This window comes from Puma concolor, chromosome C1 (assembly GCF_028749965.1).
Source record: "Puma concolor isolate L17-30 chromosome C1, mPumCon1.1.hap2, whole genome shotgun sequence".
NCBI classification, from domain to species: domain Eukaryota; kingdom Metazoa; phylum Chordata; class Mammalia; order Carnivora; family Felidae; genus Puma; species Puma concolor.
In genome coordinates, this window is record NC_141674.1 from 85,686,934 (window position 1) to 85,702,731 (window position 15,798).

The 15,798-nt window shown below is 36.1% G+C and overlaps 1 protein-coding gene across 4 annotated transcripts in view; it reads left to right on the forward strand.

Annotated features, from left to right (window-relative positions):
* AGL (amylo-alpha-1,6-glucosidase and 4-alpha-glucanotransferase) overlaps positions 1-15,798 on the forward strand; it is an 83,588-nt gene that overhangs the window by 58,195 nt on the left and 9,595 nt on the right. For all 4 annotated transcript variants that reach the window (XM_086717655.1, XM_086717657.1, XM_086717656.1 and 1 more), the window contains 6 exons: positions 575-800; positions 2,034-2,145; positions 9,543-9,678; positions 11,164-11,276; positions 12,094-12,305; positions 13,501-13,598. In XM_086717655.1, coding sequence (XP_086573781.1) covers positions 575-800; positions 2,034-2,145; positions 9,543-9,678; positions 11,164-11,276; positions 12,094-12,305; positions 13,501-13,598 — 897 coding nt within the window. The remainder of the gene's footprint in view (positions 1-574; positions 801-2,033; positions 2,146-9,542; positions 9,679-11,163; positions 11,277-12,093; positions 12,306-13,500; positions 13,599-15,798) is intronic.

Genomic DNA, 15,798 nt, shown 5'->3' on the forward strand with positions numbered 1-15,798 from the left:
GCTAGGTTTTAAATCTCAGTCTTCTTATTTCTTACGTCTTAGATTTTAGAATGCAATATGCCATCTTACGAAGTTGTCATTTGGTATATGACAGTACAATAATACTTTAAAAGATGTATTCTCTACCAGTTTTTGAAAATAAATCATGATTTTCAAGGTCAACTTTTACTCATTTATTTTCTTACATATTTGCTTTGCTCTTCATATCTTCATATTTGCTCTTCATATCTGCTCTTCATATCTGCTAGTTCATTTCATAGTTACTTAGATTTTGAAATACCACAGATTTCAAAAGTAGAATCTAGAGATATGAGGGGCCCTAAAAACCACCCAGTCCAATCCCTAAATCCACAGATAAAAAAAACTATCCCAGAGAAGGTAAGATTGTCAGAGAAAAAGCCAGGGCTAGGATCAAGGTTTCTGGCCTTTAATTCAGTGCTTGATGTATCATATTATGGCCACTTCTCCATGAAATTTCAAAGAAGGGCAGATAATAGTAGTCACAAAAAGGGACTTAAAAATTTTTAACTGATTGTTTTCATATCAAATGATCCACCTAATTCTGTTGTTTTAGGAATATTATTTTAGCATTTGCTGGTACCCTGAGACACGGTCTCATTCCTAATCTCCTGGGCGAAGGAACTTATGCCAGATACAATTGCCGGGATGCTGTGTGGTGGTGGCTACAGTGTGTTCAGGATTATTGTAAATTCGTTCCCAATGGCCTAGACATTCTCAAGTGCCCAGTTTCCAGAATGTATCCTACAGATGATTCTGCTCCTTTGTCTGCCGGCACACTGGTAAAAATCATCTTAAAATAATTTCTTTTTCCCGAAAAATGACTTCTAGCTGTAAAAGTGTATAAAATATAAAAGTGCATGTAATTAAGAATCCAGATCTGAAGAATTCAAGTATTGGTATTTGTTTAGCACCTGCTAGGACTTTGAAAGATTGCAGTGATAAGACTGCTTCTTATCTTCAAGTGCAAGTTCAAACTTCAAGTTCAAGGAAGGAACTTGCAACATGGTAGAAAAGATAACATATACATATTATGGTCATTACAAAAAGGTGTATAGGAAATGCCATGCATAAAAGAGAGAGAGAGAATCTAATAGGTAGTTGGTTCTTAGTGAGGACTTCATAAAGTAGCTAAAATTTCACCTCAACTGAACCTTAAAGGGGGAGTAGGATTTCAGCAGAGATGAGGGAAGTTGTGAGAAAACATCAAAGATGAAAGGAAAAATAAAGTGCAGGGTGGATTGAAGCACATTTAGGACATGCTGCTGAGTCTAGTTTGACTTTTTGTGTAGGGCACCTGCAAGGTAATAAGAGATAGTGGAAAGGGTGAACAAGGTTGCAGAGAGCCTGATCACCAAACCACAATGCCCTTACCTTGTGAACAGTGCAGAAAAAATAAACGTTTTGAATGGTTTTCTTCCCAGTCAATAATGTACAACGATTATGTACTTTTGCCATTTCTGATCCACCTTTATATTATAGTTTGTTTGGTATGTGATTGTGGAGAACTTCTAAACCATCTTAAAGTTAGCAGAGATCTGTGCCCCCATGATATTTTTGTCATGAAATATTCAAAGAACATTTGTCAAAAAAAGTTTTTACCTAAAGTGTCACTTTACCATGTAATTTATCCCTGTTACTATATATGTGGATGCGTAAAAACAGCAATGCCAATTTAGATTTCTGTAGCTTCTGTAGAAGCTAGATACATTTATTATCTGCACAGTTCACTTGAACAGAAACTATACAAACTCACAAGATTCATTTTCATGTGTCAGCAAAATTACAAACTATTTCATATCACAGACATGAATAGTAGAAACTACAGTATGTTAAACATTCATATGCCAGAGGCTGACTGTTTAATGTGGGGTATAGGAGCTTCCTTCCCCAGTCCCACCCCATTTCTCTTCCAGAGGAAAATATGTTTTCACAAAACTACAGTTGTGGGATTTGGGAAAAGGTAAGAAAAATGCAGTTTCTAACAAAAATAACATCCATTGTATCCCAAACAGGATCAGCCGTTGTTTGAAGTAATACAGGAAGTAATGCAAAGACATATGCAGGGCATACAGTTCCGAGAAAGGAATGCTGGGCCACAGATAGATCGAAACATGAAGGATGAAGGTACATAACTTTACATAGTAAAGATTTACTGATGAGGTGGAATTAAACCTTGTAATTATTCATGTATTTTTTTAAGTTTGTTTTAATAGAGAGAGAGAGCAGGGGAGGGGCAGAGAGAGAAGGAGAGAGAGAGAGAGAGAGAGAATCCCAAGCAGATTCCGCATTGTCAGCACAAAGCCCATTGTGGGGCTCTATCCCACAAACTGTGAGATCGTAACATGAGCTGAAACCAAGAGTCAGACGCTTAACTGACTGAGCCACCCAGGAGCCCCTAATTGTTCATGTATTTGACAAATATTTTATTTGTGAAACTTCAAAATATAACAATGAGAAAGATTAACACAGTTCCTGATCTCACCAGTTTAGTTTTAGTTTCTAGAGGAAAGATAAAATTGTGTATCTTTTTAGTTTTGTACCTTTTTGCCAGCCAATTTAAAAGGTAATTTTGGTGGTTGCATTTATAAGCATAATAAATGAGGGCTTACTATGTGATGGGCATTGTGCTAACTACTTTACCTATGTTATTCCCATTTAACACTCCCAAGAACATTGGGGATGCATTATATTGTTCCCAGGTGTATTGATAAGATGACCGAAGCAGAGTAGCTTGCCCAGAGTCACACAGCTACTAAGTGGCAGAGCTAGGATTTTGTCCACCATCTTTCTCTGTAACTTAGGCTCTTATAAGATTCTTTTTGTAAAAAGCTTTGTCTACAGAGTTAAAATAGATCTACTTTTTTAACCTCTTTTATCATGTTCCTATTTTTATGGCACACTATCATCATCAGCCAATGCAAGGCTAATGACAATTTATTTTATTATCCATTCCCTCTAGAGACATTCCATACAGGAAGTAATATAAAGACACATGCGGGGCATACAATACATGTACATTTGCTGTATATTTATATATTGTTCTGTGAAACATATACTGCTTTGTGTGCATGTAGATTTTAACTTTTTAATTTTGAAAGAATTAGAGATTGATAGAAAGCTGTAAAAATGACACATAAGAGTATACTGAGGCCTTCATCCAGCTACCCCAATGAGGATATCTTATCTATTTTATCTATATCTTACTGTAATACAGTATCAAAATCGGGAAGCTGACATTAGTTCAATACTGTTAACTAGACCATATTCAATTTTCACCATTCTTATATTAACTCATTTGTGTGTGTACATGTGTGTGCATGGCTCTGTGTAATTTTGCCCCATGTGTAACTTCATGTAATCGCTACCACAATCAGTATATAGAAATGTCTTCTTTGTGCTACCCCTTAAGAGTCACACCAACAATCCCTGGTCTCTGGCAACTACTAATCTGTTCTGCATCTCTATAGTCTTGTCATTTTTTAATTTTTTATTTTTTTAATATAATTTATTGTCACATTGGCTTATATACAGTACCCAATGCTCATCCCAACAAGTGCCCTCCTCAATTCCCTTCACCCATTTTCCCCTCTCCCCTACCCCCCCATCTACCCTCAGTTTGTTCTCTGTATTTAAGAGTCTGTAGTTTTGTCATTTTAAGAATGTATATAAATGGAATCATATAGCATGTAAATTTTTGAGATAAGTTCTTTCACTAAGCATATTCCCTTTGAGGTCCATCCAAGCTGTTGCATGTATCAGTAGTTTATTCCTTTTTATTGCTCAGTAGTATTCTCTTTCCTGGATGTAACATTCATCTGTTGAAGGATATTTTGGTTATTTCCATTTTTTGGTTAATATAAATAAAGCTAATATGAACATTTATATACAGGTGTTTGTATGAACATAAATTTTTATTTCTCTGGGACAAATGCCTGAGAATGTGATTGGGTCATATGGTAAGTATGGATTTTGTTTTATAAGAAACTGCCAAACTATTTTCCAAAGTGGTGTACCATTTTACATTCCCTTCCGCAAACTTGAGAGATCCAGCTTCTCCACATCCTCAGCAGCATTTGACGTTAATCACTTTTTTTAAGCTGTTCTGATAGTTGGGTACACCACTACCCATTGTGGTTTTAATTTGCATTTCCCTAATGACCAATGGTATTGAACATCCATTCATGTGCTTATTTGCCATTTGTATCTCTTTTGGATGAAATGTCTGTGTCTTTTGCCCATTTTTTAATTGGAGTGTTGGTTTTTTCCACTATTGAGGTTTCTTGTGTATGTAGCAAAATCCACATAACATGTTTAGCATTTTACCATAAAATGTATCATTTTAAGTGTACAATGGCTTTAAGTACATTCACGTTATTATGAAACCATCATCACTATCCATCTCCAGAACTTTTCATCATCTTAAACTGAAACTCTGTGCCCAGTAGACAATAACTCCTCATTCCCTCCTCCCTCATCCCTAATAACCACTATTCTACTTTGTTCCTCTGTAAATTTGACTATTCTACATGCCTCATGTACATGGAATCATGCAGTATTTGTCCTTTTGTGTCTGGCTTATTTCACTTAGCATTGCTGTATCAGAGCTATATATACTATACTCTTATGCTCTTTGATTAAGTACTACCAAATTTGTTTCCATAATTATTATGCCAGTCTGTATTCCCACTGACAATCAAAGTGGCTTCTTCTGGGGCGCCTGGGTGGCGCAGTCGGTTAAGCGTCCGACTTCAGCCAGGTCGCGATCTCGCGGTCCGTGAGTTCGAGCCCCACGTCGGGCTCTGGGCTGATGGCTCAGAGCCTGGAGCCTGTTTCTGATTCTGTGTCTCCCTCTCTCTCTTCCCCTCCCCCGTTCATGCTGTGTCTCTCTCTGTCCCAGAAATAAATAAAACATTGAAAAAAAAAATTAAAAAAAAAACAAAGTGGCTTCTTCTGTGCCCACCCACATTGTCCACTAATCTCATGGGTGTAAAGCAATATGTAATTGTTGTTACTTGTGATTCTCCTATCACTGGTGAATTTGAGTATTATTCATATGTTAATACCTTTTTAGAAAGTTTCCTTTTCTATAAATTGTCCTTTCATGTTCTTTGCCTTTATCTTTCTTTTAGCATTCCTGTATTTTTCTTGTTGATTTCAAGGGGTCCTCATATATTCTACAGCAATAAACTTTTATGTGCAATCTGATCATCTTTTCTTTCCATATCTCCTAAAACATCCTTCAAATTTATTTGAGTTAGTTCAATGAGCTAATCTCATTTATTTGTTACTTATGAAACCTCTCAGAACACTGGCTAGTAAAAAGTGATCTATAAGTTGCTATAGTTGTTTTTATTGTGATGTGAACACTATCTTCAAGTGTTTTTCTTTTTTCTTTTTAATTTTTTTGAATGTTTATTTTATTTTTGAAAGAGAGAGAGATAGAGTGGGGTAGGAGCACAGAGAGAGGGGGAAAGAGAGAATCTCAAGTAGGCTCCATGCTGTTAGCACAAATCCAGACACTGGGCTCAAACTCAACGAACCATGAGATCGTGACCTGAGCTGAAATCAGGACGCTTAACCGACCTAGGCACCCAGGCACCCCTTAAAGGTTTTATTTTTAAGTAGTCTCTTACCCAACATGAGGCTTGAACTCACAACCCCAAGATCAAAAGTCCCACACTCTACCAATTGAGCCAGACAGGCACCCTGCTTCTTTTCTTTTTATAGTGGTTAGATTCATCTGGTATCTAATGTTTTCTTCTTCTCAATAAGCTCATGTTCCCTTGATTAGTAGTAACTCCATACAGCTCTGAAAAGAGGCAATCTCATTAGCTTATAACACAACAACATTAAAAGCCTAGATAGAGTGAAAGCCCAAGAGTGGCTGGTCAGGTTTCACTTGTTTTTGTCAGTTTCTCCCAAAAATTATGTGAATTCTTCAAATCAGTACCTCACATTCAGTTCTGTAGTTTCTCTAGGGGTGATTTTGGGGAGAGATCCCATAGCCTGGGATATTTTGCCATTTCATCAGAAACTACAAAAATATGATTTCTTTGGTACTTTTTTTGTACATTTGAAGCAACCTGTCCTTTTACAGTTATTTTAACCCATGTACCTTTTTGTGTATGTTTCTCTTGCTCCACTAAATCTCTGAGAGGGAAATCACTAACCATTGATTATCCAATTATTGCCATGTATTTAATATCCAATTATTGTCATATATTTAATATCAGATAAATTAAAAGCCTCCTTGCCTTTGTGTATTACTTTGCAAACATTTTCCAGAGGCTAGTACCTCTATCCCTAGCTCACAGTTCAGGAAATAAGAAGGGGAGGCAGACAAGTAGTTTGCCCAAGGACATGGATAGTCCATTAATAAACATGGGAGAAGCATTCAGTCAGTCTTACTGGCACTCAAACAAATTCATATTAAAGTCGGTCACCATTTTTCCTCTACTAAATTATCATGAGACAACAGAGCGTGAATGAAAGCGCCAATGCTAGATGCAGACTTGCTATCTTAAAAATCCCATCTCTGCTCATTTTCTAGCTGTGTTCCCTTGGATAAGTTTTAACTTCTCTTTGCCTCTCTCTTCTACATTTGTAAAAGGGAGATAATAGCAGCACCTATCCCCTAAGGTTGATACAAGGATTCAATGAAATATGTATGTTAAAGCACTTAGAGCAATACATGGCACATAGTGAGTTCTATAAGTCTACTGTTTATTATTAGCAGAAAAACCAATGTATTCATTTGCTGGGACTAGGATAACAAAGTACCACACACTGGGTGGCTTAAATGACAGAAATATATTGTCTATCAGTCCTAGAGACTAGGAGTCCAAAATTTAGGTGTTGGGAGGGTTGACTCAACCTTCGGTCTATGAAAGAAGGATCTGTTCCAGGTCTTTCTCCATGGCTTGTAGATGGCCATATTCATGCTTACATGGTGTTCTCCCTGTATCTTCACATCAGCTTCCTTCTGTGCATTGTCTATGCACAAAATTCCTCATCTTATAAGGATACTGGTCAAACTGGATTAAAGCCCAGGCTAATGCCCTTATTTTAACGTGATTAACTTTTTTAAAAAAAATTTGTTTTTACATTTATTTATTTTTGAGAGACAAAGACAGAGCACAAGTGGGGGAGGGGCAGAGAGAGAAGGAGACACAGAATCCAAAGCAGGTTCCAGGCTCTGAGGTGTCAGCACAGAGCCTAATGCAGGGCTCGAACTCACAAACTGAAATCATGACCTGAGCCAAAGTCGGACGCTTAATCGACTAAGCCACCCACGTGCCCCAAATGTGATTAACTTTTTAAATTCCTGTGTGCAAATAAAGTCACATTCTGATGTACTGGGGTTAAGATTTCAACATATGAATTTGGGCATTTACACAATTCAATCCATAGCAAACAGTAACAATAGATTTTAGTTTTGAGAGATATTCAGATACTACTGATGGTATTGCAAATTGACTCATTCTTCTTCAAAAGCAACTTGGAGAGAGAGAGAGAGAGAGATCCACATATATTTTATGAGATACAAAATATTCACATGTTTTTGTTCATAAATGTATTCCATTTCTGGGAATCTAGTCTATGAAATAACCTAAAATACAAAAAGTCCATATTACATGATACTGATCATAACTTTGCTTATAATCACAGAAAAGAATAAAATAATTATGTCTAAGAGGAAATGTTTAAATTGACTTCATTTGTTTTGTTTTGATGTTTATTTGAGAGAGAGAATGTGTGTATGAGAGGGGGAGAGGCAGACAGAGGAGGAGAGAATCCCCACATGGGACTTGATCCCATGAACTGTGAGATCACATGAACTGTTGAGATCCCATGAATTGTGGATCACTGAGCTACCCAGGCGCCCCTGTTTACATTTACTTGAATGAAAAATTCAATAATTTGTAATGATTATAATTTTTATAATTTGTGTAATATTATTTGAATATTAAGAACTATATGGGTGTTGAATCTAATACATGAAAAATAGTTGGATTTATTTATGAAAATATTACTATTCTGTGAAAAGATTAGAAAGGAATACATAAATGTAATAGTTTTTGTTAGGGTAATAGGATTATGGATTCTTGTTGCTCTTTTTTTAAACACTATTGTTTTTACTGTAAAATGATCATCTTTTTAAGTGATCTATTTCAGCTATTTCAGATAACTCACTAAGTCATTGGCAAATTTTGACGTAAACTCAAAAACTTATATTCCTTCTTGCATGTTCTAAATTACATTTTAAACAGTAGTTAGGGACGCCTGGGTGGCTCAGTCAGTTAAGCATCCAACTTTGGCTCAGGTCCTGGCCCATGTCGGATGAGTTTAAGCCCCATATCAGGTGAGCTGGAGCCCTGCTTCGGGATTCTCTCTCTCTCCCTCTCTTTCTGCCCCTTGTGGGATTCTCTCTCTCTCCCTCTCTGCCCCTCACTCACTCAAGCTCTCTCAAAAAAAAAAAAAAAAAAAAGGTAAAACCTCATTTAGTTAATTTATTGTTTGTGGTGGTAACATACAAATTGTATACATGATTGAACTGGTAAAAATCACTGATACTTTTTTATCTTTCAGTTAGGACACTAAATAGATATAGATTTTATACTTAAAAGAACATTTTTTGTGATATCTCTGAATTATTTTAATTTTTAGATTTAATTGTAAAACATTCCAGTTAGAGAAAAATTTAAATTACACCTTGAAACCTAGAAATAAAATTAGGCAGATATTAACATTTGATCATATTTTCTTCAGATCTTTCTGTTTTGTGTTGAAAATAAACCATCAGAATTGTATGTAGAGCTTCATCTCTCTCTCTCTTCCCTCCCTCTCTATAATTAATGACTATGCTAGAATCAGGGTTTACTATTTCCATTTATGTTTTGAATTTTATGAGTTTGTGTTTGAGTATGTGTAAATTACATATGTATTATGTAGTATATATTCAGTATATTATATAGTATGTATTCAGTATATTATACATTATATATGTATTCAGACTATAATATATACACATAACTATATGTTTTAAATATTATCATATTAGACATAGTCATATAGACCTATATGAATATATATATTAGTACTGTCTATATTTTAAACTTTTAAGAAAAGGTATCTTATGCATATCCTGTTGCAACTTGTTTGCTCAATCATTTTGTTTTGGGGTTTTGCACATTATGATTCATGTAGATCTAGTTCATTAATTTGAAATGGTATAGAGAGTTTTACACTGTATGAATAAACCACAGTGTTTATTCACTTCTCTGCTCAGCAGTTATTTATTTTCTTGCTAATACAGTGTTGCATTGAATATCCTTGTGCATACCTTCATATGCACATGGGTAAAGATTTCTCTAAAGTATGTGTCTAGAAGTGAAACTACCCTATGGTAGAACATACATGTTTTCAGCTTTTAAGGCATTAGCACAGTGCTCTCCAGAGTAGTTATCCTAGTTTGTTGTATTCCTTTCAGATTTTATAAATGTTTTATTTTGCTTTTCTAGGCTTCAATATAACCGCAGGTGTTGACGAAGAAACAGGATTTGTTTATGGAGGAAATCGCTTAAATTGCGGCACATGGATGGATAAAATGGGAGAAAGTGACAGAGCCAGAAACAGAGGAATCCCAGCCACTCCAAGGTAGTATTTATTTGTATTGTGCATATATAATTATACCCTTTTTAAAACCACATACTTATGGAATCTTTTATTCTATTAACCACGAAGTCTTCATATTAAATCGGTCAAAATCTCCCTCCCTTCATCCACTCCCTCCTCTCCCACAGCACACACACACAACTCTCTTGTTACAAGTCATCAAGGAAAGCTGTCTGTTCTTTTCAGGGAGTTCTCGTGGGGTGATTCCCCACAAGCACCTCAAAGGAGTGATTCATTATTATTATGATTCCTTATCCCTGTGGTTAAGATCTTAACCTAAAATGCTTTCATTGTAAACATTTCATTATGCCCATCTTTCATGCATATAGAAAACACCCCATTACCCAGTCCTTTTTGAAATACTTTTAATTTCTGAACCTTTTATCCTCCTAAATTTTTTTGTCTTTTCTCCCATTATTTCTTTTTATGGTTTTAAATGCTTAATATAGTATCAAGTCTGAGAAACTCTTTTCTTCTTCTAAATTTTATCTTCAGTCAGAACTGTGAAAAAAATCATTTAATTATAGCTGTTGTTACATGCTTTGTGAACTCTTTTTTTTTTTTTAATTTTTTTTTCAATGTTTTTATTTATTTATGGGACAGACAGAGACAGAGCATGAACGGGGGAGGGGCAGAGAGAGAGGGAGACACAGAATCAGAAACAGGCTCCAGGCTCCGAGCCATCAGCCCAGAGCCTGACGCGGGGCTCAAACTCACGGACCGCGAGATCGTGACCTGGCTGAAGTCGGACGCTTAACCGACTGCGCCACCCAGGCGCCCCGTGAACTCTTTTTAAAGCATGTTTACTTCGGTACGTTATTAGGTCTCATACTTCCCTTTCATTTTCCTTAAAAATGAGCTTTCAGGGGCACTTGGGTGGCTCAGTCGGTTGAGCATCCAACTCTTGATTTCAGCTTGGGTCATGATCCCAAAGTCAAAAGCCCCGCTTCGGGCTCTGTGCTGGGCATGGAGCCTGCTTAAGATTCTCTCTCTCCCTCCTCCCTCTGCCCTGTTCCCCAACTTGTTCTCGCTTTCTCTCTCTCTCTCTCTCTCTAACTCTCTAAAAAAAAACAAAAAACAAAAAAAAAAAACCACACTTTCAAATTACTAAGTATACTTTCCCTGGCTTTCTCCAGTCCTTCTATCCCATATTTTCTGTCTTTGGTACTCTGTTTCAATATTCTCTGATGCATTCCCTACCTTTTCCAGCTGCCATCTTCTTTAACTCCATAATCACCATTCCACTTCACGGAACTTTTTTTAATTGTTAAGTAGGTAAGCAATGGCAAAATAATTAGAGGAGAGATTTCTTATGTATGCAGTATACATTTCAATAAAGTGAGGGGCTTTTCATAGTTGTTTTTATAACATATTAATTATATAATTCATCAGAATTATTTATTGAATGCCATTTAAGTAGTGCTTAAATGACTCCAACCCACAGAGTAAAATTTATTTTAATTTTAGAGATGGGTCTGCTGTGGAAATTGTGGGCCTGAGTAAATCTACCGTCCGTTGGTTGCTGGAATTATCCAAAAAAAGAATTTTCCCTTATCATGAAGTCACCATAAGAAGACATGGTAAGCTGTGCATTTTATTTAAAAAGAAACTTCAAATGTACAGTCTATACTCTTAGTCTACATAATCATCATTTGACTCAATGAACTAATATTAGAAAACTCTTAAGAGAGGAAAGAAAGAACATTAATTTCCTACTATGAAATTGTAACAAACCTGGTTACTAACCATATTTTTATAGCAGCTTTGAACTGAGATATGAAAAACATCATGGTTAATTGCCTTATTATGCTTTCTTTTCCTTAATGTGACTGTAAGCAAGTTGCATTTTTGTGAACACTTAGGAAATCTTTACATCTCTTTTTCTAGAGCTATCTGTCCAAAAGAAATATAATTTTAAATTTTCTAGTACTCACATTAAAGTAAAATAAAAAGAAACAGGTGAAACTAATTATGATAATATACATTATTAACTCAATATGTGCTAAATATTATTTCACCATGTAATAAGCATGAAATTATTCATGAGCCATTTTACATTCTTTTGTGGGGAGAGTATTTTCTGTGAAATCCAGTGTATATTTACACTTCTGGCACTTCTCAATTCAGAGTAGCCTCATTCCAAGTGCACAGTAAATGTAACTTTATCAAACACGTTAAGAGTGATACAAAGACAAATCAGGAATCATTTACTGGAGTCTAATTCTTTTTGGTAATATAACAAAAGATAATTTTAATTTCAAGCTAGAGTCCTTCAAAAGACCCTGACAGTTGTAAGAAGTGGGTAATTTATTGCCTAAATATTACTCTTTGGCTGTAACTAAATGTATGGATTTCTTTGAATGCTTAAAAACTGCCAAATCTTTTATCATGTTTCAGGAAAGGTTGTGACAATCTCATACGATGAGTGGAACAGAAAAATACAAGACAACTTCGAAAAGCTATTTTATGTGTCAGAAGACCCTTCAGATTCTAACGAAAAGCATCCTAATCTGGTTCACAAACGTGGCATATACAAAGATAGCTATGGAGCTTCAAGCCCGTGGTGTGACTATCAGCTCAGGCCTAATTTCACCATAGCAATGGTTGTAGTAAGTGAATTGCTACTTTCAAATTTCAAAAACGTTGTGGTAGAGTGTATTTAGTTCTTTATTCCCATTTGTTTTCAAATTCATGTAGTTGCCAAAAAGTATATTGTTTACTAGCTAGTTTTATACCACCCTTAACCTATGACATTTGGTATCAAAAAACAGAAAATAATAGATGATGACTAATGGAGTGCTTACCAATGTTTTTCTTATCATAGCACACATAGAAAATAACGATATTTATACAGTACATTGGTCAAAATTGATTAGGTTGATCATGCCAGATCCAACTGCTTCAGTTAGCCCCAGGCCCCGCCCAACTTGAAAGCTGATGGCATCCGTATTTGGGCACACCTGTGCTGTGACCAGTGAGTGCCTCAGCATACAAACTGAAAAGATCTAGACTGGTGAACTAATGAAAGTTGCTTCAACTCATATTCTGTTTCCTTGTTGTATTGCTGCAATTCACTCTAGAATTCTAGACTCTATTTTACCTCTTAGTCTAAAAATAAACTGTAAGAACAGTAAAATAGAGATGGTATGTGTTCTTCCATGACTACATAGCTGTCTCCACCTTGTCAAAAAAAGCACTAAACATGGAACTATAAATTATAGTAGAATAAAAGCTGCAAAAAAAGAATAAAAAATGCAAAGGTACATAAAGATAGCTTCTACTCAATGTGCATTTGATTTCATTTAACCATTACAATAAATGCAGATTCTTAGCCACCAGTGTTTTCTCTCCTCCATATCACAAGTACATTTACTTGTGCTGTTAGAGTGTAAGTCATTCTGTATTTTACTATGACCCCAAAAGCAAAAAATGACTACCAGATATACTTAAAGGAAGCTATTGCAAACATCCTGAAAAATGAATTAGATGGGTTTAAGTGTGTTCTGCCTTCACTGTAGCTGAGGCAGCTTCCTTTTGGAGCTCATAACTTTCTTAAAATGACACAAGGAAATAATCACATCTAACAGCTTTGCTCACTTCTAAGGCCAAGAGCAGCGCACCCACATCAGCCCCATAGCATTAGATCCAGTTAAGCTTCTGCACTTGAAATGAGTTCTGATGCACACTGTATTTTTAAACCGTTTTCATTTCTGAGTTTATGAATAGTTTATGTTCCACTGTGGGTGGAAACTAATTCTTTTGTGATCTTAAAAAGTTTGAATATTCACTTTTGATATTCATTAGGCCCCTGAGCTCTTTACTGCAGAAAAAGCATGGAAAGCTTTGGAGATTGCAGAAAAAAAATTGCTTGGTCCCCTTGGCATGAAAACTTTGGATCCAGAGTAAGTTGGAGTATAAATATTAAGAATATTATTCATATTATATTTAATATATAATTATATTTATATTTAATCTTGGCATGAAAACTTTGGAACCCCAAGTACGTTGGAGTGTAAGTATTAAGAATGTTGTTGTTGGGGTGCCTGGGTGGCTCAGTCAGTTGAGCATCCGACTTCGGCTCAGGTCATGATCTCACAGCTTGTGAATTCGAGCCCTGCGTCAGGCTCTGTGCTGACAGCCCAGAGCCTGGAGCCCGCTTTGGATTCTGTGCCACCCTCTCTCTGTCCCAACCCGCTTGCATTCTGTCTCTGTCTCTCTCAAAAATAAAAAAAACGTTAAAAAAAAAAAAAAAAAGAATGTTGTTGTTGATGTTTATATTGCATCAACCATAATTTTTTTGCTTGTCAGTAAACTCTGAAATTGTATTCAAACTGAGTTTTTAAGAACACCATCTGTTTCTTCATTAAACATCAGTGTTCACAATGCTTGTCCTATATTTAATAATCAATAAGTTTTATGTTTATAAAACTAATATGACATGAATATTTCCTAATGTTTACTTTTTCTGATTGTAAAAGTAATACATGATTATTGTGAACATTGGAAGTATAGACATATTGTCTCCTCAAAGACAGTCTTTAAAATTTTCCAAGTTATTACCCCTAGCAGTTCCCTCCATATTTCTTTTTTTTTTTAATTTTTGATTAGTTTATTTATTTTGCGAGAGAGCAAGTGTGAGTGGTGGAGGGGCAGAGAGAGAGAATCCCAAGCAGGCTCTGCATTGTCAGCACAGAGCCCAACTCGGGGTTCAATCTCACAAACTGCAAAATCATGACCTGATCCGAAATCAGGAGTCAGACATTCAACCGACTGAGCCACCCAGGCATCCCTGCTCCCATATTACTAAATAATGTGTGTATGCAGTTGTTTCTTGATTTTTTTATTTAAAAAAAAATTTTTTTTTTTTAAATTTTTTTTTTTTTTCAACGTTTATTTATTTTTTGGGACAGAGAGAGACAGAGCATGAACGGGGGAGGGTCAGACAGAGAGGGAGACACAGAATCAGAAACAGGCTCCAGGCTCTGAGCCATCAGCCCAGAGCCCGACGCGGGGCTCGAACTCACGGACCGCGAGATCATGACCTGGCTGAAGTCGGACGCTTAACCGGCTGCGCCACCCAGGCGCCCCTAAAAAAAAAAAATTTTTTTTTAACATTTATTTATTATTGAGAGACACAGAACATGAGCAGGGGAGAGGCCAAGAGATGGAGATACACAGCATCTGAAACAGGCTCCAGGCTCTGAGCTGTCAGCACAGAGCCCAACACGGGGCTCGAACTCACAAACTCTAAGATCATGACCTGAGCCAAAGTCGGATGCTTAACCGACTGAGCCACCCAGGTGCCCCTGTTTCTTGATTTTTTTTTTTTTTAATATTAGACACTATTTGGTTATTTCTTGTGTTAACAGATGAGGATTTAACTCTATCCTCACCACCAACCATTTCCATCCTTTCTGTGTAATTACCCCACTATTTTTATTTTAACCAATAACCGATTTTGTTTTTACTTTATGATTATGTGTTTATGCCATTTTACGTTTCTTTTCTTTTCCAACTTTTGTTTCTTCTTGAGTTTCTAATGACCTCCCTGTTTGTCTTCTGCGATTTTCCTTTAAAGTTTGATGCCCAAAATTAATTTGCTTTCTATATCAATAGGTGACAGAGTTCCATTTCTATATAATACCCTCACCTTTGTAGAATTTTCCTAATTTACTATGTACTCATTTCAATCTTGAGATGCAGACTTTTTGTGTGTATGCTTATCCATATTCTGAAGTGTTCTCCACATTTTCAGACGTGTTACAAACCAATGATCAATACTAAAACCCACAGTTAAAGCCTACTCATTTGAAATAAGTAAATAAATAAATAAGCTTACTCAGGTGGCAAGTTCTGTCTCTCACTAAAAGAAAAAAATAAGAAAAGTAATAATTAAACTGAGTATAGATAACTATCTTGTATTTGTCACAATAAGCTTGTAATACTTTGTTTAGTTTATAACTGTGTAGGGGCGCCTGGGTGGCGCAGTCGGTTAAGCGTCCGACTTCAGCCAGGTCACGATCTCGCGGTCCGTGAGTTCGAGCCCCGCGTCGGGCTCTGGGCTGATGGCTCAGAGCCTGGAGCCTGTTTCTGATTCTGTGT